Raw genomic sequence first — 27181 nt, 5'->3', positions numbered from 1 at the left:
TATTGTGTCTTCAGTCTTGTCCGTAAAAAGCTAAATGACCAAATTTAATCCTTTCGCGTCACACCTTGGTTCAACCCCCACCTCTACTTTGTTATGTGGGTTTTCACATCGAAGTCTGAAACTATTCAGGTGTGTCACTTGTTATAACAATAATAATAATAATGATAATAATAATAATGATGATGACGACGACAAGAACCCCTGCTTTCCCTAAAACTCCATGTCCAAAAATACACAGAAAAAGGCGCATTGGTGCTCTTGTGACCTACTACACCCCATACTGTACCTTTTTAGAAAAAATCGCAATACTGTACAGTAGCTCAGGAGTACATTTGTCAGATTTTTTTTTTTTTTTAACAGATACAGCAAATATCCAATCAAACAAGAGGGAAAACAAGCAACAGAAAATAATTCCTCTCTGCTCATAAGGGTTTTAAAGTATATACAGGTTTGTTTTTTTGTTTTTACATCTTGCGCTTTCACTACAAAAAAACGGTATCCACCTTTTGTCTTTGTACAGTACTAACATTGAATTAACGCTTGTGGCTGGGAGGCAGTCATGAGAATGAAGGACAAAGGGGAAAAGAGGAGGGGAGAAAGGGAAACCGTTAGGGTTAAGGATGCAGGCAGGATTTTCTTAAACCTCTGAAGCGCACAAAAAAACCAAAACAAAAAAACACATTAACGACCCCTTTTCCCTGTCACAGTTCATAAACAAGGTTGCAATATATGTACAGGCACAACCTTTAATGTTGGCCAGCTGCAAAACTGGGGCACGGCTTTGCCTCCAACAGCTGGACAAATATCAGGCATCAACAGTTCATCCCTCAAATTTCAGGGGTTCAAGGAGGGAAGGGGTGCACATTCAAAGGAGAACTGAAGATGTGGGTGGGTCCATGGGTGCACGTTTCTCAATCTGTTCCAGGTCCAGATATTATCTTTTTGCACAATTAAACCAGACCTACTGCTGCCGTTGTGTTGTCACCCACCCACCAAAAGAAAAAAACTTCAAGTTTAATTTAAACCTAAAAGCCTCATATGAAAGGAAAAAAAGTATTAAGTCTACACGTGTGAAATTAAGTCACAGTAAAATGTACATCATTGCGAAAAATGTCCAGAGTAATGACAAAGGATATGTTGATGCTTGTTTTATGATCCATTTCGAAACAAAAATAAATTCAGAAATAAAGTTATTCTCTGCAAAATAGATACAATCATGACAGGGTATTTAAGAAGGAAAACAATGATAGTATTAAAAAAAAAGGTACACTGTGTCAACTCACTTTAATTTTTTAGCCACATTAAAATCTTAAAAATATTCATAAAAAGGCAAAATTCTCAGTCCCAAAAAATATTGTGTCATAGACTAAGGAAGAAATATATTCAACCTGAAACACTGCCCTTCCACCATTTTGTACACAATTGGCAAATATATATTTTACCAGCAATAACTTACCATTATTTTTAATTTATTCATTTATTGACTTCTAAGATTTATGTTGCATCTCCCATAGGAAGGAAGCATTAGTTCTTATTTGTACATGACAAAAATATTTAAATAAAAAATAAAAACTTCTAAAACCCCAAAAGAAAGTTCAGCTTTGCTCTTCTTTCACGGCCGTTTGTTGTTTGGGGTGACTGATCAGAGCATCGTGACGGAAATACTACAAAGTCAAGGCTACATAAGGTCTAGACTGTTGTGGTTCATGTTTGTTCCCAGCTCCTGGTTGGTGCTGTTATTATTATTATTCCCACTCAACATGTCTGACTGCCCCACCTGCCCACCGTGCATCCCTGTCATGCCACTCAGCTGGGACATGATTGAGTTCTGGTCTGAGGTGAACTGGCCAGGATCTATAGAACTACCCGGCTGCTGTTGCTGCGATAACGGTTGCTGCTGGGGCTGTGGGGGTTGAGGTGGTGCCATACTGGGGTGATGCTGACCTAGGTGGCCTGGGTGGGGTGAGCCAGTCTGGGTCTGTGGGGAGATACGGTGAGGGGAAGGCTGGGGCTGAGGCTGTGAGGAAGGCTGCATGCGCGGGGACGGGCTTGAGTGTGGAGGCTGTGACTGCGGCCTCGGCGATGGCTGGGGCGACCTCACCTGGTTGCTCAGAGACCCTGCTGGACCTAGTCCTTGTCCTTGTAGGTGGGGGGACTGTTGTTGGGGGCTCATGGGACTGCTGTGCTGTGCTGGAGAACCCCCACCAAGGTGCTGCTGCTGCAGGAGCCTCTGGTGGATGTTCTGGTGAAGCATTCCTTGGGTTGTCTGTGGTAGTGGGGGCCCACCCCCTCCTCCTCCAACACCACCTTGCTGCTGCTGACCCTGCCCTGGCCCTCCCTGTCCAGGCTGAAGTGGAGGGCCTCCTGGTCCTCCTGCACCTCCACCTGGCACTCCATCTTGTCCTTGTATCCCGCCCATTGGATTTTGCTGCTGCTGCTGCTGTTGCATCTGCATCTGTTGCTGGATCCTCTGCTGAAGTGCTGCAGTTACTTGAGAGGTGGTGCCCTGGTAGCCCTGAGGCTGGCCTAATTGTCCTGGTCCACCCGGTGGCCCTCCTTGCTGCTGAGGACCCACTACACCTCCACCTCCAGGCTGGGGTTGGGAAGAGGGGGGCATCCCTGACTGTCCTTGCGCAGACTGCATGAACCCCTGCTGGCCCGGTTGCTGCTGCTGGAATTGCCCATGGTTACCCATCTGCTGCTGTTGCATGTGCCTTCTCATCAACAGCTCTCTAAATTGTGGATTTAAATTCGACATGTTGCTTTGTTGCCCTTGTTGTATTGCTCCTTGTTGTTGTTGCTGCTGCTGTTGCAATGCTGCCATCTGTTGCTGCTGTAGGTTTCCAGGCAACATTGGACGCTGTTGCTGTAGCTGCTGAAGCTGAGCCATAGTGGGCATGTTTCCTCCACCTGCTCCACCCTGAGTCATGCCCATTCCTGGCTGGCCTGCCTGCTGCTGTCCATCCATATTGGTTAGCTGGTTAGCCCCTGGCCCCCCAACACCCGGCAAACCTCCTGCAGCACCCTGGAACCTCACACCCCCAGCACCTCCTTGTGAAGGCCCTCCAGCTCTTCCAGGACCACCCTGATTGCCTTGATATCGGGCTGCTCTCTGCCTGATGAAAGCTGCCATAAGTGTTGGGTTAGAGCGGAGAATGTTAAGAACCTGTTGCTGCTGAAGGGGGGAGCTTGGTGAACGTAGTGTTTGCAGAAGCTCCTGTAATGCTGCCTGGGGAAGATTTCCTGCTCCAGCTGGCCCTGCTACTGAAGCAGGTGCCCCACCCACTGCTCCTGGTACATTCATTACTTGCATCAGCCCACGGTTTCCTGGTTGTTGCTGCTGCTGATTCATCTGCTGTTGCTGGCCAACTGCTGGCTGCTGCTGTGGTGCCATGTGACCCATCATGCCACCTGGCCTTTGTTGGGGGTTCATGGCTTGTCCTCCAGCACCCCACTGCTGGTTTGGTGGCTGAAGCTGTCCTCCAGCTCCCTGCTGAAGCTGCTGTTGAACTTGAGGAGGCAGCTGTGTCTGTGGGCCACCCTGTTGGATCCCAGTGAGCATTCCTGGTTGCTGTGGATCCAACAATGTCCGGCCAACAACTCCCTGAGCCTGTGAGGGCATGCCTTGGGCCCCAATGTGGGACATGCCCATCTGGGCCTGGGTGTTCTGATGGTGAGAATGTGGAGGTAACATTCCTCCCTGTCCTAGGCCCCTGATCTGGGCCTGGGCCTGGGCCATCTGTCTCTGGGACTCTGCAAGACGCTGAATCTTGAGCGCTGTCTCCACAGCGGCCAGTGGCGGCCCTTGCTGCTGACCTTGACCAGGCATAGACCCCTGGCCCTGGTTGGGGGGTTGTTGCTGCTGGGGTGGGGTGGATGGACCAAGTCCAGGTTTGCCCAATGACTGGTGTAGAGGAGAGGCTCCTGGTGGTCTGGGATTGTAGGGAGGCAGACCTCCGGGGTGTGGCTGCTGCTGTAGTTGCGGGACATTAGGGGGCTGTTGCTGAACTGAATTCATCATCCCACCTCCACCTGCTCCACCCATTGCCTGAAACTGATGATGGATATGGTGCTGAGGACCCATAGCACCAGCCTGCTGCTGAACCTGCTGTTGCTGTCCTGGTGCTCCCAGGCCAGGCATCCCCACTCCCTGCTGCTGAGGGTGGACAGGTATGCTTACCTGTGTGGGTGTCTGTGGGGTGGGAGGTTGCGCGCCCACAGATGTAGGAGTACCAGGACCAGTTGCACCATTGTTGGCTCCGGGAGAGGGCAGACCATTTCCCCCAGGAGTACCACCTGGAGCAGGCTGGCCCACCCTCTGCATGCTGGCCATCCTCCTTCTTAACATCTGAGCCTGCTGGAGCCTGTGTTGCAGCTGCTGCTGCCGGAGTTTGTGCTTGATATTCAGGCAGAACGGGACAGGACACTTGTTCTCCTGACAGTGCTTAGCATGATAGCAACACAATGCAATAAGCTGCTTGCAGATTGGGCAGCCACCATTGGTTTTCCTCTTGCAGCCTTTCGTGTGCTGAACAACACGTTTCATCTTCTGGCAAGATGGCAGAGAGCAGTTTGCATTTCGACACTGGCAAGCATGGACCAGAGACTGGATGCACCGCTGGATGCTGAGGCGACGAGAATCTCCAGGGCTCTGAGTTGTTGCAGCCGCCTGATTGCTGTTCTCGTCATCTAAACCAAGACCTAACTTCTCCATCTTGTGCTCATGACCCTTACTGTTGTAGCATGTGATGCACAGGTCATAGTCCTGTGAAGGATGAATAAAGAAAATAAGATAATAGGATAAAAGTGATCATTTGTACATGCTAACAACAGACTGTTTTCATCAACATTATCTTCTACAAATAAGAGTGAATTAGGAATCCCAAAGATGGTTAACTCAAATATCTGTAGTACAGTAAATGCAGTCAAATTAACTTTGTGAAGAATAACATAAACTCCAATACTGAACTTCACTAAAATGCTTTTAAGCATATATGTGGTGCAAAGAGCCAATATGCATCAGAATTCAAGTAAGATATTTTTTGTTTTTAATTTACAGAAATACTGAAAATAGTAAATATAAATACAGTTTATTCAATTAACATATTCTTCTGTCCCATACTGACCTCACAGACAGTGCAGTGGAAACGGGTCTCCACATGATGCTTGCACTCATTGCAGGTATAGACGAAGCGGTCCTGGCTTTGGTTATGCAACTCCACTAACATACACATGGAACTCCATTTGGACCTTCTAAGGGCACTGAACTCAAGGTGTTTATCTCGGGCCAATGTAAGAAAAGCATCACGGCCATCCATCAGGTCACATGCCATCAAGGGATCTGGGTCAACAATAGGAGGCAAAGCATTTGCCATGGGGCCTGCGATAAGCCGGATCACAAAGAACACCTAAAGAGGAACGAAGGTGAGAGGTATGTGAAGCTTTGCTTTTTTAAAAAATATACTAGAGTACAATATAATGCAAAAAAACAAAAACCAAAGCTACAAAAGGTAGAGAGAGTAAACCTAATTTATACATATAAAAATATGAAAACTAAATTGTAAAAAAAAAATATACTAAAACAAAACAGCTGCAGTATCATTGACTTTAAAGACTCAAGTGTGGAGTTTTTATTTCAACTTAGAGCACTAATTAATGAAGATCTGCTGTGGGTCTAAAAATATTTGTAAGTCAATAAAATGACTTTGCTCATTATGAGATTGAAAAAGCCTCAAACTGTAAATTTAAAAATGAGTTATAACATATACAAGGATAAAGATGATAAGACAACATATACAAACATCCCATTGGTGATAAATTAAGCTGGAAAATTGTCTAAATAATGTATCACAGAGCAGAGGGTTTATTCAAAACTAAAATTCACATCAAGCAGTTATAGACAGTCATATTGTAGGGATGCAAATTATCGATTAATTCATTAATCATTAGTTGGTTGACCTTATCAATCGATTAACAATTAATTGATAAGCGATTTTCTTGAGAATCTGAATTTCTCTTTCAATACGATCTATAAGAAAAAAAAGCCAAATATTGTTAATATACTTCATGAAAAAAGCATGTCATATTCCTTAACTGATTTATTGTACCATTGGATACAGTCAGTGTTTCCTGTGGAATTCATCTGTTGGTGTGACAGTGTGTAATGGGGGGGTACACGCGCGTGCGTTTCATCGATGGGTGGGGGGGGTTGCGCAAGTTTCATTGGTGGGTGGGTGGGGTGCACGCACGTGTGTTTCATCGGTGGTGGGGGGAGGGGGGGGTTACTTGGCCGCACGCGCACCGGGGGATGCGTGCATTATGGTTAGTAACCGTGTGCATGTCACTTTCCGTCCCACTTATAATACTACGGGCGTACGGGACGGTGCAGTTCGTGCTCCCGCAGAAGTGAAAGTGAAACTTCTTGCTCATTTATCTTTCCTCTACCTCCTGAACCTTCGCAAACTTTCATTTGCCCCCCGCCCGCTTTTTCCCGTGTCCACCAGAGTGACTGTAGGACATAATGTGCAACATACCTGTGGCCCAGATCAGGAGCCTGGAGGATGTTTTCAACTTCTGTCTCACTGACCAGATAGTCCAGATGACTGTGGACTAGAACAACCTCCAGGGAAAACGATCCGATCCGATACTGTCCACACATTTGTGCGCGTATTTAATCAGGGGTGCACCACTCCCACAAACAGACTGGTCTGTGTTTCGCTCCACCATGTACCTAACGCGATTCTAACTCATCAATGCCATTATCAGGTTCGATGACCGGCTATCCCAGCCGTGGCAAACCGGAAGCCTTCGGACAGGTGTGGACATGGGCAATTAACCAACAATTAATAATTTAATCGAGCAAATTCTTAATCGATTGTCGATTAATTGTTTACATCCCTCATATATTGTCAAATTCTCTTTGAGTGATGAATTTGATTTGTTGGGGAGACCTGTGTCTAGCCATGGCTACACCCTTCTGTACAATCTAAGCCATATATGCCACCATACCACCATATATGGCTCCTGCCACCTAACAACACAATTCAGTAGTAACAGCTGTGCATATTACACAAAAATGCATATTCAGAACGTGCTAATTTCAAGATTTAGTTACACTTAAAATATAAATTTACTGAACATTTACAGGTACATCTCAAAGAATTTGAATATGATGAAAAAGTTAAATACTTTTTGTCACTCATTTCAGAAAGTGAAACCCATATAATATATAGACTCATCAGACACAGAGTGAAATATTTCAAGCCTTATTTCTTGAAATGTTGATTATGGCTTACAGATAATGAAAACCCAAAATTCAGTGTCTCAAAATTAGAATATTACATAAAATCAATAAAAAAGGAAATTTTAAACAGAAATGTCAGGCTTCTGAAAAGTATGTTCATTTATATGACCTCAAGACTTGGTTGGGCCTCCTTTTAAATGAATTACTGCATCAATGTGGTGTGGCATGGAGGTGATCAGTTTGTGGCACTGCTCAAGTGGAATGGAATGGAATGGAATAGTGTCCTTCAGGTCATCTGCATTGTTGGATCTGGTGTCTCTCATCTTCCTCTTGACAATACTCCATAGATTCTCTATGGGGTTCAAGTCAGGTGAGTTTTCTGGCCAAACAAGCACAGTAACACCATGGTCACTGAACCAGCTTTTCGTACCTTTGGCAGTGTGAGCGGGTGCCAAGTCCTGCTGGAAAATGAAATCAGTACCTCCATTAAGTTTGTCAGCAGAAGGAAGCATGAAGTGTTCTAAAATGTCCTAGTAGATGGCTGCATTGACTGTAGACTTCAGAAAACACAATGGACAAACACCAGCAGATGCCATGGCAGCCCAAATCATCACTGACTGTGTAAACGTCATACTGGACTTCAAGCGACGTGGATTCTGTGCCTCTCCACTCTTCCCCCAGACACTGAGACCTTGATTTCCAAATGACACGCAAAATTGACATTCATCTGAAAAGAGGACTTTGGACAGACACCAGATCCAACAATGCAGATGACGTGAAGGACACTATCAAACAAACCTGGGCTTCCATTCCACCTGAGCAGTGCCACAGGCTGATCACCTCCATGCCACGACACATTGATGCAGTAATTCATATAAAACATGTACTGTAATAGCAAACTAAAAGAATTAATTAAACTACTGCACATCTCTCATATCCATTTCTCCATACCTCTTTGTGTTTTTCCATAGTGGCATAGAGTTTCTGTGAAAGGTCATTTGAGACATTGGGCATCCCTGGCTTCTTCTTATTGGCTCGGCTCAGGCTGCTCTTGTTCTTACTCGTCTTTTTATTGTTCTTCTTCTTTGCATTTTTACTGTCACCTTTTGTGTCCTGCACAGAAAAAGGAATGCCTTTAGTGCACAGCTTACCAGAAATAGGTCTTTGTTATGAGGAAAAAAGTTATTACAGAGGAATTAGCATGATCATATGAATCACAGGTATGCTTACATCAATACTCTCATTAGAAGTGCTGTTTTCCTCCCTTTTCCTCTCCTCCTCCTCCTGCTCCAGTTCTTTGATGCTTTCCTCAAGCACATTGGGCCAAAAGTCACCCTCAAAGTAAGGCAACTCCTTGGCACTAGTCAAACGATCCTCTGTTGCTTGCTTGAAGATATCCTTGGGTGAATCAAAAATCCAAGTTACTTTGTGGATCCAAAATCAGAGGCTGTATCGTAAGTACATTGATGTCATGTGTCACCATTTTCGTAAATACATTGAAGAAAGCATTAACCAAAGCACTCCACAAACCACACGCAGAATGCTTGTGGCCTATACCTTGTAGTCATGGACTATCCGCTCTGCCACAGCTTTGTCTAACATCTTTTTGTACCACTCCTGAAGGCGCTTCGGCTTTGGAATCTTCTGATCTGCAGGGTGACAGTGGAAGATGTAGTCATCCCCTTCACTGGGTGGGCACGCCCAAATATGGCCAGTGGTATAGCTAAGGAGGAAACACATGAGCACATACATAATGAGCACAATTCAATTGTGAAAAAGTAAATAGAATTTATGTGATGGGAAACCACAACAATGACTGGTAAATCAAACTGGATGTGGGGGAAAATGTCTAAATGTCCAGACCTGAACCACACAGAAAACCACTGGAATGAGATCCAGAAGAAAACACATCAGACAATGTGGAGTAGCTGAGATTTTTGAACAAGAAATATCATTTAATCACCACATCAACATGAAAGACTGGTGGAGTTGTAACCAAAAAAATCTAGCAAATTAACTCCTCCGAACTTAAAGCATTAGAATTGTACTGTTTAAATGAATATGAACATGTTTTCTTTATACATTTCAATCTGAAAATTCTGATTTTTTTTTAGAGCCATCCACATCTCCTTGAGCAGATCTGTTAGTTTATTGATTTTCCATCTACAGTTCACTCAAGAACTTGACCAAATGGCTCCAAATTTAGCCCAAACCCACACTTGAAATGTGTTGTGACCAAAACTCATGGCCACTGACCACATATGGCCATTTTAATGAATGCAATCTCATTGCATTCATAAATGAGACATTTGAAATTGACATTGCATTCGTTAAAAATAATCCAGTTGCAACTCTGATCTCCTTAAGGCTTATGGAGATCAGACCTGCAGCTATTGTTTATTTTTGTAATGATAAATCTATCCATTATTTTCTTCGATTCGATTCAACAATCGCTTGAATAGGAATATAGCAGAAATGTAAAAAAAAAATAAATAAAAAAAGAAATGTCTGAAAATGACAAATTCTTCATTATTCCAGAACCAGCTGAAAAAACAACCACAAAAAGCATAAAAGTAAAAGAATATGTGCATGAAAAAAAAAACAAAACAAAAATGAAGTTAGATATCTACAAACAATATACCCACTGCCGTCTTCAACAAATTTGAATCAAGCTTACTAAGAACTTAAAATGAAACTAACATACAACTTACAAAAATAAAGTTAAATATTTTTTATGTTTATATGAAAGCTTAAAAGTTTAAAGGACTAAGTCATGGATCAAATGAAGAAAAGTGAGCATATTGGCATCCGCTGCCTTTTTGTTCTTATCTCTTCTGACCTATGCTCCATGTTGTTTGTGTGGAAACAACTTCAAAAGTAACTGTAATGGTTAAATGGCTTGTTAGGGGTTAATGAAAACCCTCCTCCTTCCAACTAGGGTCTCTAGGCCCGACTATACTGGCATAACAACTAGACCTGATGTTCTGTCTTGGTGGTGGTTGTTGGTGGTGTTGTATGATACTTGTCCCTTGTACAGGTGAAGGTCTACATCAGTGGTTGTCAACTGGGGGGTCCCAAGTATGGGGGGGTGGGTGGGGGTGTTGGCGAGTGACACAGTGACATTGGCGCATGTGTGCGTGCGTGTTAGCAACTACTGTTATACATCACAACATTATAAATCACTCAGCACATACCCCCCCCCCCCACACACACACGCACACACACACACTTCTATAAATAGTAAAAAAAAATAAACAACAATAAAAATCACTGGTCTCTTTTAATCTTTCAAGAAGTGTATAATATGTTCGGCTTTATGACTCCTTTTTGAAAAATAGGACCAATGGCCCTGTAGCTTACCGGCACTTCCTATTTTGTTATAATGGGGAAATGTTTCAAAGTCGCACCAAATCCAGAATCAGACCTGGACCCAAATAATTTCACTAACTTTTGTTGAAATCATCATAAAGAAGCTGTATACCAAGTTTGAAGTCAATCGGAATTATAGTTTCGGAGAAGAAGACAATTGAAATTTTTGTAACGGACGCCAGACAACGCCAGACAACGCCAGACGGCAATAGCTTACGGCCTGTCAGCTGGTAAGCTAATTAGCTAAAAAACTAGACCCCTGTTGCACATTAATAATACAGAAAAATAGTTACCACTTTGCATATATATTTAGATTTTCTATAAGGAATAAACACTCACCCCAGTTTCTTTACATATTCCAAATATCCAATGAGGATTTCATGGTAAACTGCTGTTCTCAAACAGCGAGGGCGGAAGAAGTGCACACTGTCCAGGTAAGAGATGTATACTCGCCTGAGGGGATTAAAAAAGGAAAATACTAATACATACCAGAATCCTGAAATGCAACATTTAAAGTAATCCCATTTGAGTAACATTTCATTATTATGATGTTCTTACCTCTGGTTGGGCTGCGGGCAGTCAGAGCCATACTCCTGAACATGCATCCCAAAGAAGCACACATCTGCTCCATCGATGTCCTCGAATGCAAAAAGGGCTTTTGTCCTGTATGGGAATGACTCAGACATCTCTCCACTGTCCACAAATCTGGAGAGTCAAAAAAACAGACATGGGTGTAAATTTGGTGGCAAGATTCATTGAAAAACAGAAACACTTAACATTCAAACTCATCATCATTAAGATCCCACACATTTTTTCAGACAAAACTTCAAAACCTTTCAAGGGTGAACAAGTTAGCTGACCATTCACAATAAGTGTGTTACTGTATGAAAACTAAATGGCATCATCAGCTATATAATGAGGAATTTTCTTAATGTTGTAGCAAGATCCAAAATTATGCAAAACATATAATTTTTAATAAAACTTTGGCAAAATAGAATGCTAGATGCTAAATAGAAAGCCCTGCAGAAAAGGAGTAGTAAATAGTAGGATGTGAGAGTATCCACAAGTTTTACAAACGAAAGAATAATGTATGATAAGAGGACCAATGCAGATGTGCAGGCACTGCTTGCATTCTTCGGCAAAATCAGTCACGCAATGACTGCAAGTGATTACGTAAGAGGACATTCCTGCAAATTCACCCTCTCCCACCTTGTACCCTGAATTTCCTGAAAAAGCGCCCCTTGATTAAATGTGACAAATTTTGTGAGGTCAAAAATTCAGGAATGTAAACTCATCGGGTGAAAAGAGAGACAATGCAAATCTCTAGAAGGTCTAAGGCCATACTATCCTATGAAGGACATTTTTAACAAGTGAAAAAGCAGGCAGAGCTTAATTATACCCCCACCCCACGGCACAACACTTTGCTCCCCCCTTGTCACTGATACCCTGGCTAGTCAGGGATTTATGTTGAATTTTAAATTAAAGATAATTGTAAACTACATTAAACCAAAATGAATTGGTCTCGTCCTTCGCCAGCGGATCCAACTCACCACCAGGTGGTGATCAGTTGACAGCTCTGCCCCTCTCTTCACCTGAGTGTCCAAAACACGCGGCCGGAGGTCTGATGATACGACAATGAAGTCAATCAACGACCTCCGGCCTAGGGTGTCCTGGTGCCAAGTGCACTTATGGACATCCCTGTGTTCGAACATGGTGTTCGTTATGGACAAACTGTGACTAGCACAGAAGTCCAATAACAAAACACCACTCGGGTTGTGAGGGTCTGTTGGGAACGTCTGGCAGAACCCGATGTTAGTGCGGTCTTCAACTCCCACCTCCGGGAGAGCTTCTCCCAGATCCCGGGGGAGGCTGGGGACATTGAGTCCGAGTGGACCATGTTCTCCACCTCCATTGTCGAAGCGGCTGCTCAGAGCTGTGGTTGCAAGGTCTCCGGTGCCTGTCGTGGCGGCAATCCCCGAACCCGGTGGTGGACCCCGGAAGTAAGGGATGCCGTCAAGCTGAAGAAGGAGTCTTATCGGGCCTTGTTGGCCCGTGGGACTCCCGAGGCAGGTGATGGGTACCGGAAGGCCAAGTGTGCTGCAGCCCGAGCGGTTGTGGAGGCAAAAACTCGGGTCTGGGTGGAGTTTGGGGAGGCCATGGAGGAGGACTATCGGTCGGCCTCGAGGAAATTCTGGCAAACCATCCGGCGCCTCAGGAAGGGAAAGCAGTGCGCCACCAACACTGTTTACAGTGGAAGTGGAGAGCTGCTGACCTCGACTGGGGATGTTGTCGGACGGTGGAAGGAATACTTCGAGGATCTCCTCAATCCCACTGCCACGTCTTCCATAGAGGAAGCAGAGGCTGAGGTCTCAGAGGTGGACTCGTCCATCACCCAAGCTGAAGTTACCGAGGTGGTTGGCAAGCTCCTCGGTGGCAGGGCACCGGGGGTGGATGAGATTCGCCCTGAGTACCTTAAGTCTCTGGATGTGCAGGGACTGTCTTGGTTGACACGTCTCTGTAACATCGCGTGGCGGTCGGGGACAGTACCTCTGGATTGGCAGACCGGGGTGGTGGTTCCCCTTTTTAAGAAGGGGGACCGGAGGATGTGCTCCAACTATAGGGGGATCACACTCCTCAGCCTCCCGGGGAAAGTCTATTCCAGGGTACTGGAGAGGAGGATCCGACAGATAGTCGAACCTCAGATCCAGGAGGAACAATGCGGTTTTCGTCCCGGTCGTGGAACGCTGGACCAGCTCTATACTCTCCATCGGGTGCTCGAGGGTTCATGGGAGTTCACCCAACCAGTCCACATGTGTTTTGTGGATCTGGAGAAGAGTTCGACCGTGTCCCTCGTGGTATCCTGTGTTAGGTGCTTCGGGAGTATGGGGTTCGGGGCCCTTTGCTAAGGGCAGTCCGGTCTTTGTATGACCGAAGCAGGAGCCTGGTTCGCATTGCCGGCAGGAAGTCAGACCTGTTCCAGGTGCATGTTGGACTCCGGCAGGGCTGCCCTTTGTCACTGGTTCTGTTCATAATTTTTATGGACAGAATTTCTAGGTGCAGCCAGGGGCCAGAGGGGGCCCAGTTTGGGGACCACAGGATTTCGTGTCTGCTTTTTGCAGATGACGTTGTCCTGTTGGCTTCATTGAACCTGGACCTTCAGCGTGCACTGGGGCGGTTTGCAGCCGAGTGTGAAGCAAGCGGGATGAGGATCAGCACCTCCAAATCTGAGGCCATGGTTCTCGACCGGAAAAAGGTGGTCTGCCCTCTCCAGGTCGGTGGGGAGTCTTTGCCCCAAGTGGAGGAGTTTAAGTATCTCGGGGTCTTGTTCATGAGTGAGGGAAGGATGGAGCATGAGATTGGCAGACTGATCTGTGCAGCGTCTGCAGTGATGCAGTCGCTGTACCGGTCAGTTGTGGTAAAGAAGGAGCTGAGCCGAGAGGCGAAGCTCTCGATTTACTGGTCAGTCTACGTTCCTACCCTCACCTATGGTCATGAGCTTTGGGTCATAACCGAAAGGACAAGATCCTGGATACAAGCGGTCGAAATGAGTTTCCTCCACAGGGTGGCTGGGCGCACCCTTAGGGATAGGGTGAGGAGCTCAGTCTGGTGACTAGGAGGAGCTTGGAGTAGAGCCGCTGCTCCTCCGCGTCGAGAGGGGCCAGCTGAGGTGGCTCGGGTATCTGTTTCGGATGCCTCCTGGACGCCTCCCTGGGGAGGTGTTCCAGGCATGTCCCACCGGGAGGAGATCTCGGGGAAGACCCAGGACACATTGGAGAGACTATGTCTCTCGGCTGGCCTGGGAACGCCTCGGGGTCCCCCCGGAAGAGCTGGAGGAGGTGTCTGGGGAGAGGGAAGTCTGGGCATCCCTGCTTAGACTGTTACCCCTGCGACCTGGCCCCGGATAAGCAGTGGATAATGGATGGAATTGGTCTCGCAAAAATCTGTTGGACAAATTTTGTGAGTTAAAATTTTCAAAAATTTCTAGGAGGAGACCTTGGGGCCGACCCAGGACACGGTGGAGGGATTATATCTCTCGGCTGGCCAGGGAACGTCTCGGGATTCCCCCGGAAGAGCTGGTGGAAGTGGCTGTGGAGAGGGCTGTCTGGGCTTCTTTGCTGAAGCTGCCGCCCCTGACCCGGACCCAGATACGCGGATGAAGACAAGTACGAGTAATAAAAAAAAAAAAAAGAAAAAAAAATCCCAAAATTTTAATTCAGCCATGAAACTGTGCACTGCCCATCACCTAGTGGTAAAGAAAATGTCTGTCAAATTTGAAAAGAATCAGCTGAATAGTCTTTGAGAAATTGGCTGGGCAAAAATCTCAGATGGACGGATGGACTTCCTGGTATTACTGGTATGACTCTGAAAAAAAAAAAAAAAAAGCTTTGAAATGAGGATTTAGTGCAGCTGTTTGTTGATACAGTAGTAATTCATGCAGGGGTGATTGCAAAAAAAAAAATCTCAAGCCTGAAAATTTTTCTTCAGGTCAGGTTATGTAGAATGGGTCGTTGGTGGGCTTACATCCAGCAATTTGCAGGTCTTCATAGGAGCAAATTAAGAAATCATAGGTCCCTGAGCAATAAGGTCTTGTGGCCCCTAAACCACCCAACTCACACTGAATAAAAGGGGGGTTCGGGGGGAAAATTTAGAAAATTATAGCACCTAAAGTGCCTTTTCATGCAATTTCAGATGGAAACTACTTGTTTCAGTATTGTGCAAACACAATGCAATTCAGCTCATTATTCCACCACTGGATCTGCATTACAAAGTATGAGCTGAGCTTTCAACAGTGATGTAATAAGCAGGCCCTCCAGGAATTCACGATGTTGCAATCGCAACTATTAACGCAAATTCAACCAACCACTGTGAATTCTGCGTGGCACTGCAATTTCGTCCAATCACCGCGAGTTTTCCGCAAATTTGACTAATCACCTTTGCCCCCTTTCGCCCACCCCTGTCTACGTGACATGTACGTCATCACGTTCATTTCCTTGTTAACGGTTGAGAAGATGAAGACGTGCGATTCAAAACACTCACATTTACCGACAAATATCATTGTTGGTGCAAGTCAGTTTCCAGATGTGTTACACAAAAGTGGAAGTATACTGTTCTGCACTGCCTGCAATATTGTGGTGGAACACGAACGAAGGTCTCCGCTCCACAGACACTTTTCAACCGCAAAAACTGGAAGAGGAAAGACGAGACAAGTCCCAATGACAGAGGCTGTTGGATCCAGAACAATAGCAGAAGCTGAAAGGATCAAGGTTAGCACAGATATACTCTATAAGGCAATGTAAGAGAAGAATAAAGAACCTGTGGAGGCATGCTTTCCTTTCTGTGTATTGTGTGTGTGTGCGTGCGTGTGCACGTGCGAGCACAAGTCTGTGTGTGGAGTTAAAAAACGAGATCACAAATGAAGATAGTCATTAAACTTGGTGTTAATATTGTTTACTCTTGTGTGTTAGATAGAAAGCAACCCAAGTTTGGCTGACCTGTGTGCCTGTCTCTCTTTGTGTGCATGTGTGTCTGTGTGTGCATGTAACCCATCTAACCCTAACCCTAAATATACTATTATCTCATCATTAAGGAAGCAAAAGTCATGTGTTGTGTTGTATAAATGTGAGATGGGGGTGGGATTTAATAAGTTTTCTTCTTCCCACTCCTTTTTGAGCAGTACATATTGTGAATTTATTTTGTTATTACTAGTCAACATGGCAATTGTTATTTTGTCTTGGACATCTTTATTAATGTATTTGCTCTATTAGTTCCTTGTACACAAAAAAATGTTTACATTTTTCTTCTGCTCAAAACAAATAAATGAATGAATGAAAAAAAAACCTGCTTTGTTTAAAATCATTACTTCCTGGTGCTTTATAAGGCTAAAAACTTAAAAAAGGCTGTTCTAGGTAATTTGCAAATGCCCATGTTCCTGTGACTTTAATAAAAGAAGCCTCAAATCATCGCAACTTTCACAGCAATTTTTTGGAAAAGCTGACACAAAATCAGGCATTTTAGGCCGCAACAATAAAAAAAAAAAAAAAAAAATCCAGTGAAATCCTGGAGGGTCTGAATAAGGCTTGGTTTGGGCTTTCACTTCCCCATAAATAAGAGGTCAGGGCAAAAACATCATTAATACATATCTTATTTATTTCACTGCTGTTGAATTCACATTGGACAACTAACTCTATATCCAGAATCACTTTGAACAAAATTAACACAACAACTGGATGCCTGTCAGGAGAGTAACAGATGAGAAAGCACATTTTTGTCTTCTGCAAATTTTTTTGCAGAAGACAAACCCTAACCCACCCATACATTAGACCTACAACCCGACCTGACTTTAAACGCCGTGTCTCCTGATGACACAGGGCCAATTGATGCCCTTTTTAACTGCATTGTAGACATCAAGTCATGGATGGCAGAGAATTTCCTACAGCTCAACCAGGACAAAACTGAGATTTTAGTTATAGGTCCTGAAGGCCAGAGAGAGAAACTTTTACCAAAACTAAAAGATCTTAAACCAACACAATCAGTAAAAAATCTGGGCGTGATTTTTGACTCTGAGCTGAATTTTATCCCACATATCAAAAATATAACAAAAATAGGTTTTTATCACCTTAAGAACATAGCCAGAGTCCGCCCGTTTCTCTCTCAGGCCAGTACGGAGGTGCTAATGCATGCTTTTATTTCTTGTCGCTTAGATTACTGTAATGCCCTGCTCTCTGGTCTTCCCAAAAAGAGTACTTTAAATCTCCAATTACTACAAAACTCAGCCGCACGCGTGCTGACAAGGACCAGAGGGCGGGAGCACATTACACCGGTTTTAGAGTCGCTGCATTGGCTCCCTGTACGCTTCAGGATCGATTTTAAGATTCTCTTGCTGGTTTTTAAATGTCTTAACGGCCTTGCGCCCTCCTATTTATCTGATCTGCTTTTACCATATCAACCCTCGCGGACCCTGAGGTCCTCCGGCACTGGCCTTTTAACCATACCAAAACCCAGTTTTTGCAGGTTACTTGTCAGGTACCCCACCCAGTGCAGGACTCTGATGCATGCACAACAGTTTCATTGCTAGGGTCAGCTTCATGCTGTGAAAGTACTTTTTTTTTAACCACTCGTATATTTCAATGTGCACTAGCATAATGTACAAAAACAAACACCCGGTATGTCAGTTTTTGCACCAACTACCATAAGGTTTTCCATCCTTTCACACCTTCATCAACGCCCAACACCATTTATTTTTCAGTCCCCTCTGAATCTGCAGGACGTCTTCACCACTCTTCATCTGCTTGCCTTCCATCTCTACAAGTGTCACCACGTACAGTTGGCTACTCTGAGGTTGTTGGCTCCAAACCAGTTTGTCTCTACAAGACCCGCCCCCTCTCTACTACTGGTCTAGTAGCCGTAACTGGACTTCTTGGGAGCGAAAGCCATTGGTTGAGAGCTAGAGGTTTATCAAAGCCTAGGTCGGAGCCCCTGATATTGTACTAGCTGTGATCTTTTCGCATGCAAAATCCTGCATTTATCCCCCTTGCTGATTGCCACACACCGAAAATCTGGTATGGTGCCGGAATCCTATCACCTCTGTTCATATCAGTGAAATGTTTGACTTTGAAACTCATGTTTGTGATTGTGGTGGGAATTTATTTATGTATTTTTTAAAATTCTATAGCCAACACAATTTTACATAATTTCATGACCTGGTCAAATTGGTCCGCACAATTAGGTAGTATTCACAACAAAAGGGTGAGTTTTTTGGTTTTCATATGAAGCCCACCAGCCAGTTTGACACGTAAAGCAGTTTGCATGATTACAAGTCATAAAGGCTGTGTGTTAATTTTAAAAGGTCAGAACACCTCAGAGCCAAAACACAGAATATTGACACATCTTCCTGAGCGCTACTTGGTTTTATGTCTGATGTGTCTCGTTTCTGTACCTGGATTTCATGCCTGGTTTAACTTCTACCACTTTGTCAGAAACATGGACGACACGGATGAAGACCTCGCCAGACTCTGGATGATTCTGACGTTTCAGATAGTCGTTCACCCTCGTCTCCAGGAAACTACCCAACTTCGTCTGGGGCAACCCTGTTTGCGCGAGAACCATGCAGAATGTGAACAATTGTGAGATTAATAACCAGTTCTAACAAATCACGTGAAGCCTGAAAGCCAGATTTAGAATGAATGCTACGATATGATGGAAATGCAGTAACAGCCACTTACTTTTGGCAGAATACTTGTTTTCTTTCCTTGTCTTATTGGTTTTCTTTAAGCAGCCATCACATAAAAAACTGTGAATGAAAATGTACATCAGTTTAATTCCAAAAACATGATAAAGTGAATCATAACATGTCAGAAGCAACTTGATGAATTTAAATGAGAGATTTTCACCCTGATGGCCAGATTGTTTCATTGTGCAAAACACAAATCTGGTGCATCCTCCGCCCGCAGTCCATACATTCAACAAGCCTGAAAAAAGGGAAGGAACACAAATCAAGATGTGATAATGTCTTGTCTAGTCAACCTTTATGGAGGTTTACATTTAAGACATTTTAATGACCTCATGAAGCAGTTTAAGGCCTATTTCACATCCATCCTGATAAATGGTTCTTAGGATATGAGTAAAAACTGGATATGATAAATACAGAACAATACTGGAAAAAGACCATTGTTTTCTTATGAATTTATATTTTTCTGATTTCTCATGTGAGTATAATGTCTTCATATTGAAAGATTGTAATTTGGATGTTTTCTTGCACAGCTACCTCATTGCAGCAGGATTCAAATTTTTCCAAATTTTCAACACATTTGAATCGATTGCTTAAGTGATTGTTCAAGTCACATCTCACTGAATTAGGTTTATACACTTCTACATGGGTATATGGGATGAAGTGACAGTAACATATATATACTTCAAATATTATACTTACTAAATCATGATTTGACAACAAAATTTGCATTACTGGTCAGTGGTTCCATGTTTATGTAATTTAATAATTTTGCTACAAAGGCACTGCCATCACACATTTAACAGCGAGAATGACGCTAATGCATTTGTTGACAGTACTTCATTATCCAATTAACTATTACTTGTTAAAGAGTCCAACTTACAGTTCAGGATCCAGTGTGTCGTTCTTTTTCTTTTCAAACTGGTCCTTGTTAATGGATCTGCAATAAGGGATTAGGGATTCATTTATGCATTTATAATTGTGCAATAAGAGGAACCATTATTCAACCCACACGGTGGAAATTTAGTGTTACAGTAAAGAGCAAAAACAACATTAACAAAATTTTTAAACAAGTAATTCTGAGTCTCAACTTTCAAACTTTTGTAAAACTTAAAAAAAAAAAAAAAAAAAAGTAAAAAATGTAAACAAAAAAAAAAAATTGAGAGAAAGGTAAAGAACAAGTGTGTAAAATTTGAGAATCATCAGGTGAATAGTGTCCAGGAAATTGGATGGACAAATTTTCTAAGATGAAATTTTTAAATATTTATTAAAAAAAAAAACATAAATTAAAAATGTAAATTCAGCCATCAAACTGTGCACTGCACCTCTCCTAATGACAAAGAACGTGTCCAATTTGAAAAGAATCAGGTGATTAGTCTCAGAGAAATTGGCTGGACAAATATCTCAGACAAGTGAAATTCCTGGTATGTCTAGATGTCCCCTCCCTCTGGGGCAGCCAGGGGTATAAAAATACAGGTAAAAGCACACCATTATTATTGCACATATGAATAGTTCTCAAATTGAAAAAGTACAAAACAAGATGTACTTTGTAATGTAGCAGAAATGGAAGATAAGAGTAATATATAAACCGGGATCAAACTGTAAACAAAAATAAATACTTGTGTTAGTCATATTTCTACTGAACGTGGGAAACAGGTAGCACCAGTGCTGCTGCAGTTACTCATAATACCTTTTGCCTGACAAATGCTTAAGAGTTACCAGGCACTAAAGATCACTTATAGTGATGTTCTTGAGCTTTTGTTTGGACACGCAGAAGAGAGCAACTTAAATTTAGAATTAAGAGATTAGAACGGTAGTGATAATTTCATTCTTTTTGCTAATAATCCCCGATGGCTTCAACAACACTGGAAGGTGACCAGACTAGTTATGGGTCATGTAAAGGAAATGTTAAAGGTAGGGTAGGAGATCCTGGAAAAATGGTTCAAACATGCTACATTTTGAAAATACACAATTCAAAAGTCCAAACCCCTTTCTGCAGACTTCCCCCCGAAGCTATACCTCCAGAGTACAGAGTAGGGCTGGGTAAAAAAAAATCAATTTAATCGATCTCGGATTGATTTTATTTTAATTTTGAGTTGCGTAGCGGATGGGATCGATTTTTCCTCATTAAATTCACCCCAGTAATGTTGTGCAAGGTGACTTAGCTTCACCTTTACGTCATTACGTCAGGCGCTGTCTTGCATGTGCAAAATGGCTGACAAAGGTAAAACTCTGCTCAGCAAGCCCTCTCATCTTAAGTCGGATGTCTGGAACCATTTTGGGTTTAAAACAAAAAAAGAAAAAGAGCTGGATAAATCCAAAGTGACTTGCAAAATCTGCCAAGCGGAGGTCAGTTACTGTATAAATACTACAAACCTCAGAGACCACTTGGTAAGGTATCACTCTACGCTAGCATTAGCTTCCGACAACAAGCCACCTGGGGGCAAAACAAAAGAAGACGAGGGAATCACTTACATTACCATCCAATTCCCTGTGGGCCACAAAGATAACAGAGGCCATCACAACTTTTGTTTGCAAAGATTTATGCCCATACTCGGTGGTAGAAAACGAACGCTTTAAGCACCTCATTCATGTACTGGACCCACACTTCGTTATGGTACAACGTAAACATCTGACTGAAACTGTTATCCCCATGATGTATACACATGTGAAAGAAGACATCTGAACGAAAATGCAGTCCACAGATAGAGTTGCCATAACTTGTGACACCTGGACATCACTGGCAACGCAGTTGTACATGATGGTGACTTGTCATTATATTGACAAGTGGAGCCTCAAGTTTCATGTGCTACAGACCACTGAGGTTCAAATGAACCACACCACTAGCAATCTATCAGATATGTTAATGGGGCCCATACAGGGGTGGGGTCTGACCAGCAAAGACCCAGCAGTCGTGACGGACAACGCTGCGAATATGGTCAGTGTGGTGGAGTTAATGCAACGAATGCACATTGGCTGTTTCATGCACACACTGAATTTAGCCTCACAAGCAGGTCTAAAAATCCCAGCCGTGTCATGTCTGCTTGCAAGAATGAGGCATATAGCAACGTTCTTTCACCGTAGTACGACGGCAAACCACATACTTAAAGAAAAACAGAAGCTTCTTCACCTGCCAACGCACAAGCTATCAATACACATTGTGACTCGGAGGAACAGTGCACTGGATATGCTGCAGCGCTTTTTAGAGCAGCAGCCAGCAATTTCTGCCACTCTCCTTTCACAAGACGTGCGCAGGAATGAAAAAGATCTGTGCACCTTGACAAAGGTGGATGCAACAATGGCTGAGGATTTAGTGAGGGCCTTGAAACCTATGAAAGAAGAAACACTGGCCATGTAGGAGGACAAGCAACCAGCTTTATCTGTCATCGCCCTGCTGCAGGAGGCTTTAACCCCCAACCTTTAAGACTCCCCCATTTTGAGGGACTTCAAGGCTGCTATAAAGAACAACTTGAGGAATAGGTATGCTAAGGTCTCTCTCTCTCACTCTGTGTGTGTCTGTAGTAGTCAATACCAGGCTAATCAAAATAGACAGATGTACCTTATTTATTAGACGGATTTAGAGGGTAATGCATCTGAACTCTTCAATTTAATCCCTGCACTTTTTGTTTGTGTGACTGTATATGGTATGCATACCATGACTTTCCCAGTACTGTGATGATAACAAAAATAATGTATGAAATGTCTTAAAGATATGATGCACAGAAGAACACACTGTATGTAGCATCAGTGCTGGAGCCTCGCTTTAAAGACCTACCATCACTGTCTGCTAAAGAGTGAGATGACACATTCACCAAACTGCAGACTGAGGCTGCCAGGGCTGCATGTGATGCAAGTTTTTAAAAAAAAAAAAAAAAAATCCATTTAATAAAAGTGTTTTCATTGCGAATTAAAATATTCTCTATTGGATTAAAAGGAATATTGTATAATTGAAAAGTTCAGAAATGATTTCAATCTATTTATTTCTGAGTTTTTTTATGTCTTATTCAACAGCAAAATACTGATGGAGATGCTGATGAAGCTGAAGAGATGGGGGAAGTGACTTCACCCAAGAAATCCAGCACCTTGGAGTCCCTCCTTGGGGCAGTCTACTCACCAACAGTACAGGAAAATGCACAGAGAACTGTAGCAAGGAGGGCTGAAGATGAAATCAGAAGCTACAGTGCATAAAACCTGCTGGACTGAATGACAGTCCTCTGACCTGGTGAAAGTTAAATGAAAGGCAGCATCCACTGTTGGCTCGCCTGTTGTGTCCTAGGGACCAGTATTGTGTCAGAGAAAGTGTTTTCATCTGCAGGTGATATTGTCACTGCAAAAAAAGAAGCTGCCTAACTCCAGATCATGTAAATGAGCTGCTTTTCCTTCACAAGAACCTCACACTTACTGTGTGAGAACTGAGAACAAAGTCACAATAAGTGGACTTGACTTTAGACAGTTTAAGTTGACTTTTAGTTTTGTTACCATTTTATTATTTTTGCACTTTAAGAAATGCCTTAATACAATTTGTTGCAGGTCAAGTTTACCATCACTTAGTCAGATTTTGTGAGGCTGTTTAGTTTACAGTTCAAGTTTAAATTGAATGTACAGGTAAACCAGTTAACACGTTTCCACTTAAAAGAAATTTAATACCTCTGTATTGTTCCCTCAGGTTGTTGTGAGAAACAATACATTTGCATTGTCTAACACAGTGGAGCCATTTTCATTATTTAAGAGCAGATTCAGCTATTTGCTGCTGAAATGTCATATTTATTTCCATTCTAATGTCAATATTGATCCCAGTATTGATGTGTTGCATGGCTGCGATAGTCAAATAATCAGATTAAAGCTCAAAATTGTACTTTGGTATCACTAAATGAATTTGAATCAGTGGCGATTTCTCATAGACTGCAAGGGAAGCCCGGCTTCCCCTAAAATTACGGAGATTAAATGGTTAAATATGTACGGTTATGTTGGCATTTTATTGACTACAAATGTGTTAGAACACGTTCATCTCAAAGACGAGTTCGTTCAGAATCAGCTTTATCACAAATCAACGGACGCGATGTTGTTCACTTCTCATCCATTCCCGTTGTGCTGTTTTCTCATACGATCTCTGCTCAGTGCATTTGCCCATAAACACAGGGCGTCTATGGGCTTCAATGGGACTGAGTGGAACAGTTTTTTTCATTGCCTCAAAACTGGACGGTAATTGGATAAATGCCATGATGTTCTCCCGCCCCCGGACGCCGGGCGTCTCTGGGGGTGAATGGAGCTGTGGGCGGAGCTCGGCCGGGCTGGACGCCAGAATCCCACGTGCTGATTGGAGGATCAGTCGAAAGGCTGAATCCCACTTGATTGACAGCTAGTTTGAGATCTACTCCTTCACTTGACACAGTTCAGTTTAATATCGCACATTCTGCTGTAAAATCAAGAGAGAAACCACTCCGAAATTACTCGTTCATTTCTTGCTCTGTAAATAAAACACACTCATTGTACTTCCTTGTTTCAATTTAACATAATTTCAGTGTTTTCTTGTTTCAGTTACATAATTTAATCATTTCTTGTTCGAGTTTAATACTGTTTTGTAGATAGTTAAATCAATCATACTGTCAGCTAGGTTGGAGTGAAAGGAGGATCTCTTGTTTAAAAAGGCTGAAGTCTTACACCCGCAACACAATGGGCCTAGGCAATCTAAGCAGCCTAGCTCTGCTGGACATTGAGAGGACACTGGTCCAGTCCCTGGAAAAGACGCCTACTTGGTACGATAAGGTCACTGACCATTTTCTTAAAAAGGAACGAAGGGCCGAATGTGTGTTTAAATAACTTGACAATTTTTTTTTTTGATGTAAGCCAACAATGAGCTTCCCCTGTCTGAAAGACGAGCAGCCGCCTCTGATTTGAATCAATCAATTAATACTGAATCGAATCGATATCGAATCAAATCGTTATTAATCAATTCAGAACCCTATGAATTGAAATGATTAAGGAAACTGGCCATGATACCCAGCCCTACTGGAATGCGCAATGCTTGTTCGTGAGGGTTCACAAGCGCTGCACATCATCAGTTCGCTAACCTTCCCCAACTTTTTCTCATGGCTCATTCAGAGGTAAGAAAATACCTGACATAATGAACCTAAACAATGAATATGATTATTGTTTCAAGTTATATTTATCAGTATTTTAGATTAGAAGTTGGACTTTCACTTGTTATTTTGATAGGCGTTCAAAGTAATCTCGGGCTCGTAAAAACAGTTGATTGCAGTAAAACTGATGTCAGATTACTAACCCACTAAAGTTTGCTTTGAATACTGTAATCTGTGCATTTGACTATTATGTTTGTTGGCAGAACAGCCCAGATTCATACCTAGCTGGCTAACGTTACATTCCCCAGTGATTTATGTTAGTGACATGAGCCCCGTGGCATAACTACAGTCCACCATGCTGGTTTGTTTACATCTATCTGCCACAATTCCTTGCACTCAAGCAGGCCACGTCCACACGAAACTGCAGATTTTTTTTTTTCTTTGTCGTTTTCAAAAAAAAAAGTGCTCTGTAAACACGGAGTCGTTTCAGGAAACATCCATGTCCCCACGAAATGCAGCATTAGCCCGGTAAAAAATTGCTACAGCATTACTAACAGCATGGAAGCCTAGGGCGCAGGCGGAGCCGCTGCGGGTGCAGATCTTGGTGGTAGTAACAAATATTGAAACAAGAACTTTGAACAATGATACTCACGTCTGTGGCTGGGTGGGGTCGTCGCCCAGGGAAACCGTCTCCCCTTGGATTTCGTTGAAACACTTCTCGCAGAAGTGGTACCTGTCAGCAAGAAGCCCAAATTTTGGTGAACTACACCATTCCCCAAAGCACAGTCAATGACGGACAGCGCATGGAAAGGAGGGCAGTCGCCAAGTGGAACAGGACATGGGCAAGGCAGGGTGCCACAAGTGGAGAGCAAGCAGGAAGGAGGAGCGCAGGACAGCAGGAAGTCGTCATCGCAACAGCCAGTCATTGTTTTTTGGGTTTTTTTTGAGGGGTGAGGGTGGAGGAGGGATGGGGAATGCGTTTGGAGGTGTATGGTTGGTCAAGGAAAAAGCAAGCCAATGTTTGATATCACAGCCGTTGAAGGGTGGACAGACAAGTAAGATTGACCAGAAACAAGACAGGACAAACATCCAAGACAACACACAGCAGAGAGCCGAGGCAGAGCACAGATTAGCAATTTGGACATGAGGGGATGAGCAACAACATTCACCATCATGGCTAATGAGAGCAGGAGCAGAGTAAGAGGAACTAAAAGAATAGCAGGGAACTGGAGGAGGAGGCTGCAGCACAGGACATAATACAGACACTGAACAAAGGCAAACAAATAAGCACAGATGACTGCTCAGCTGTTCATTCGTTCGGGCAGTTCATTTTACAGTCGGTCATTGCACATTCAAGATGGGCTGCGTATAAGAATGTTATAAACTGTAACTTCAAAAGACTGTTATCTTAAAAGAGTAGCAACATGATTCTAGCGTTAACATATTACTGTTCCTCTGGAAAGAAAATGATCATTTACTGCTTTTGATGACTTGATTAAAAAAAACAGCATCAGAAAAACGTTAAATTTTCTACTTTGAAAATTCTTATTTCAAAGTATTTAATGGCAAAGTATGTCACATTTCTCCTCAAACCTCAGCAAAGAAGGAAGAAAGACAGGTGGTCAACCAAGGTATTCCCCAATTCTGCCACTGTGGTTATATTCTAAAACCACACACACACATCTTTGCAAAACTCAATATGAATGTTCTAGAGCCAAAAGACTACTGAAACACAAGCTTCCTATGTGTACATGTGAAGCAGAATGAGGAGAGTGAATATCCAGAAAAAGTCCAAAAAATAGGACCAATGTCCCTGTATCAAAAAGGCATGTTCTATCAAGAATCAATAACCTAAATTTGCGAGGCTGTCAATTTCTGCCACTATGTTAGAGTCCTGTGGTCTTGATGGAGGAGATCAATCTCCCAATAGATGTGGGTGGTACTTTCACTGGAGGATAGCTCAACAAGTTAAATGAGTCCATATACGACTTTCTATCAGTGTTCAACAATAAGTGTAATTGATATCTCTAACCAGTTCCATGCTATAAACCATCAAAGAAAGAGGGAGATGAGTAGCAGCGTTGGCTTCAATACTGTCTAAACTTCAGAATAATATTTAATTAATAAAAAATGGGGAAGAGCTGTTGTGCGATTGATTGTATGAAAAGGTTTGAAAAGCAGTGTTGGGAATAACGGCGTTAAAAATAGCAGCGTTACTAACGTCGTTATTGTTTTCCAGTAACGGGTAATCTAATTAATTAC

General features: G+C 43.0%; 1 protein-coding gene across 5 annotated transcripts in view; it reads right to left on the bottom strand.

Moving 5' to 3' along the window:
• Positions 1-340: 340 nt before the first annotated feature.
• The window catches only part of LOC115410679 (histone acetyltransferase p300-like), an 83524-nt gene continuing 56683 nt past the window's right edge, over positions 341-27181 (bottom strand). For 4 of the 5 annotated variants that reach the window (XM_030122427.1, XM_030122429.1, XM_030122428.1 and 1 more), the window contains exons 20-31: positions 25572-25652; positions 19723-19779; positions 19003-19080; positions 18835-18902; positions 18549-18699; positions 11171-11317; positions 10952-11065; positions 8801-8966; positions 8474-8641; positions 8195-8356; positions 5127-5408; positions 341-4765 (exon numbers count right to left, since the gene is read on the bottom strand). In XM_030122427.1, the coding sequence (XP_029978287.1) occupies positions 1679-4765; positions 5127-5408; positions 8195-8356; positions 8474-8641; positions 8801-8966; positions 10952-11065; positions 11171-11317; positions 18549-18699; positions 18835-18902; positions 19003-19080; positions 19723-19779; positions 25572-25652 (4561 nt within the window). In that variant the 3' untranslated portion in view covers positions 341-1678. The remainder of the gene's footprint in view (positions 4766-5126; positions 5409-8194; positions 8357-8473; positions 8642-8800; positions 8967-10951; positions 11066-11170; positions 11318-18548; positions 18700-18834; positions 18903-19002; positions 19081-19722; positions 19780-25571; positions 25653-27181) is intronic. The other variant, XM_030122431.1, reaches the window with a different exon arrangement.

The sequence above is a fragment of the Sphaeramia orbicularis genome, chromosome 19 (assembly GCF_902148855.1).
Source record: "Sphaeramia orbicularis chromosome 19, fSphaOr1.1, whole genome shotgun sequence".
In the NCBI taxonomy this organism is placed as follows: Eukaryota; Metazoa; Chordata; class Actinopteri; order Kurtiformes; family Apogonidae; genus Sphaeramia; species Sphaeramia orbicularis.
Note: the sequence above shows the minus strand (reverse complement) of the source record. Positions and strands in the feature narration are given on the sequence as shown.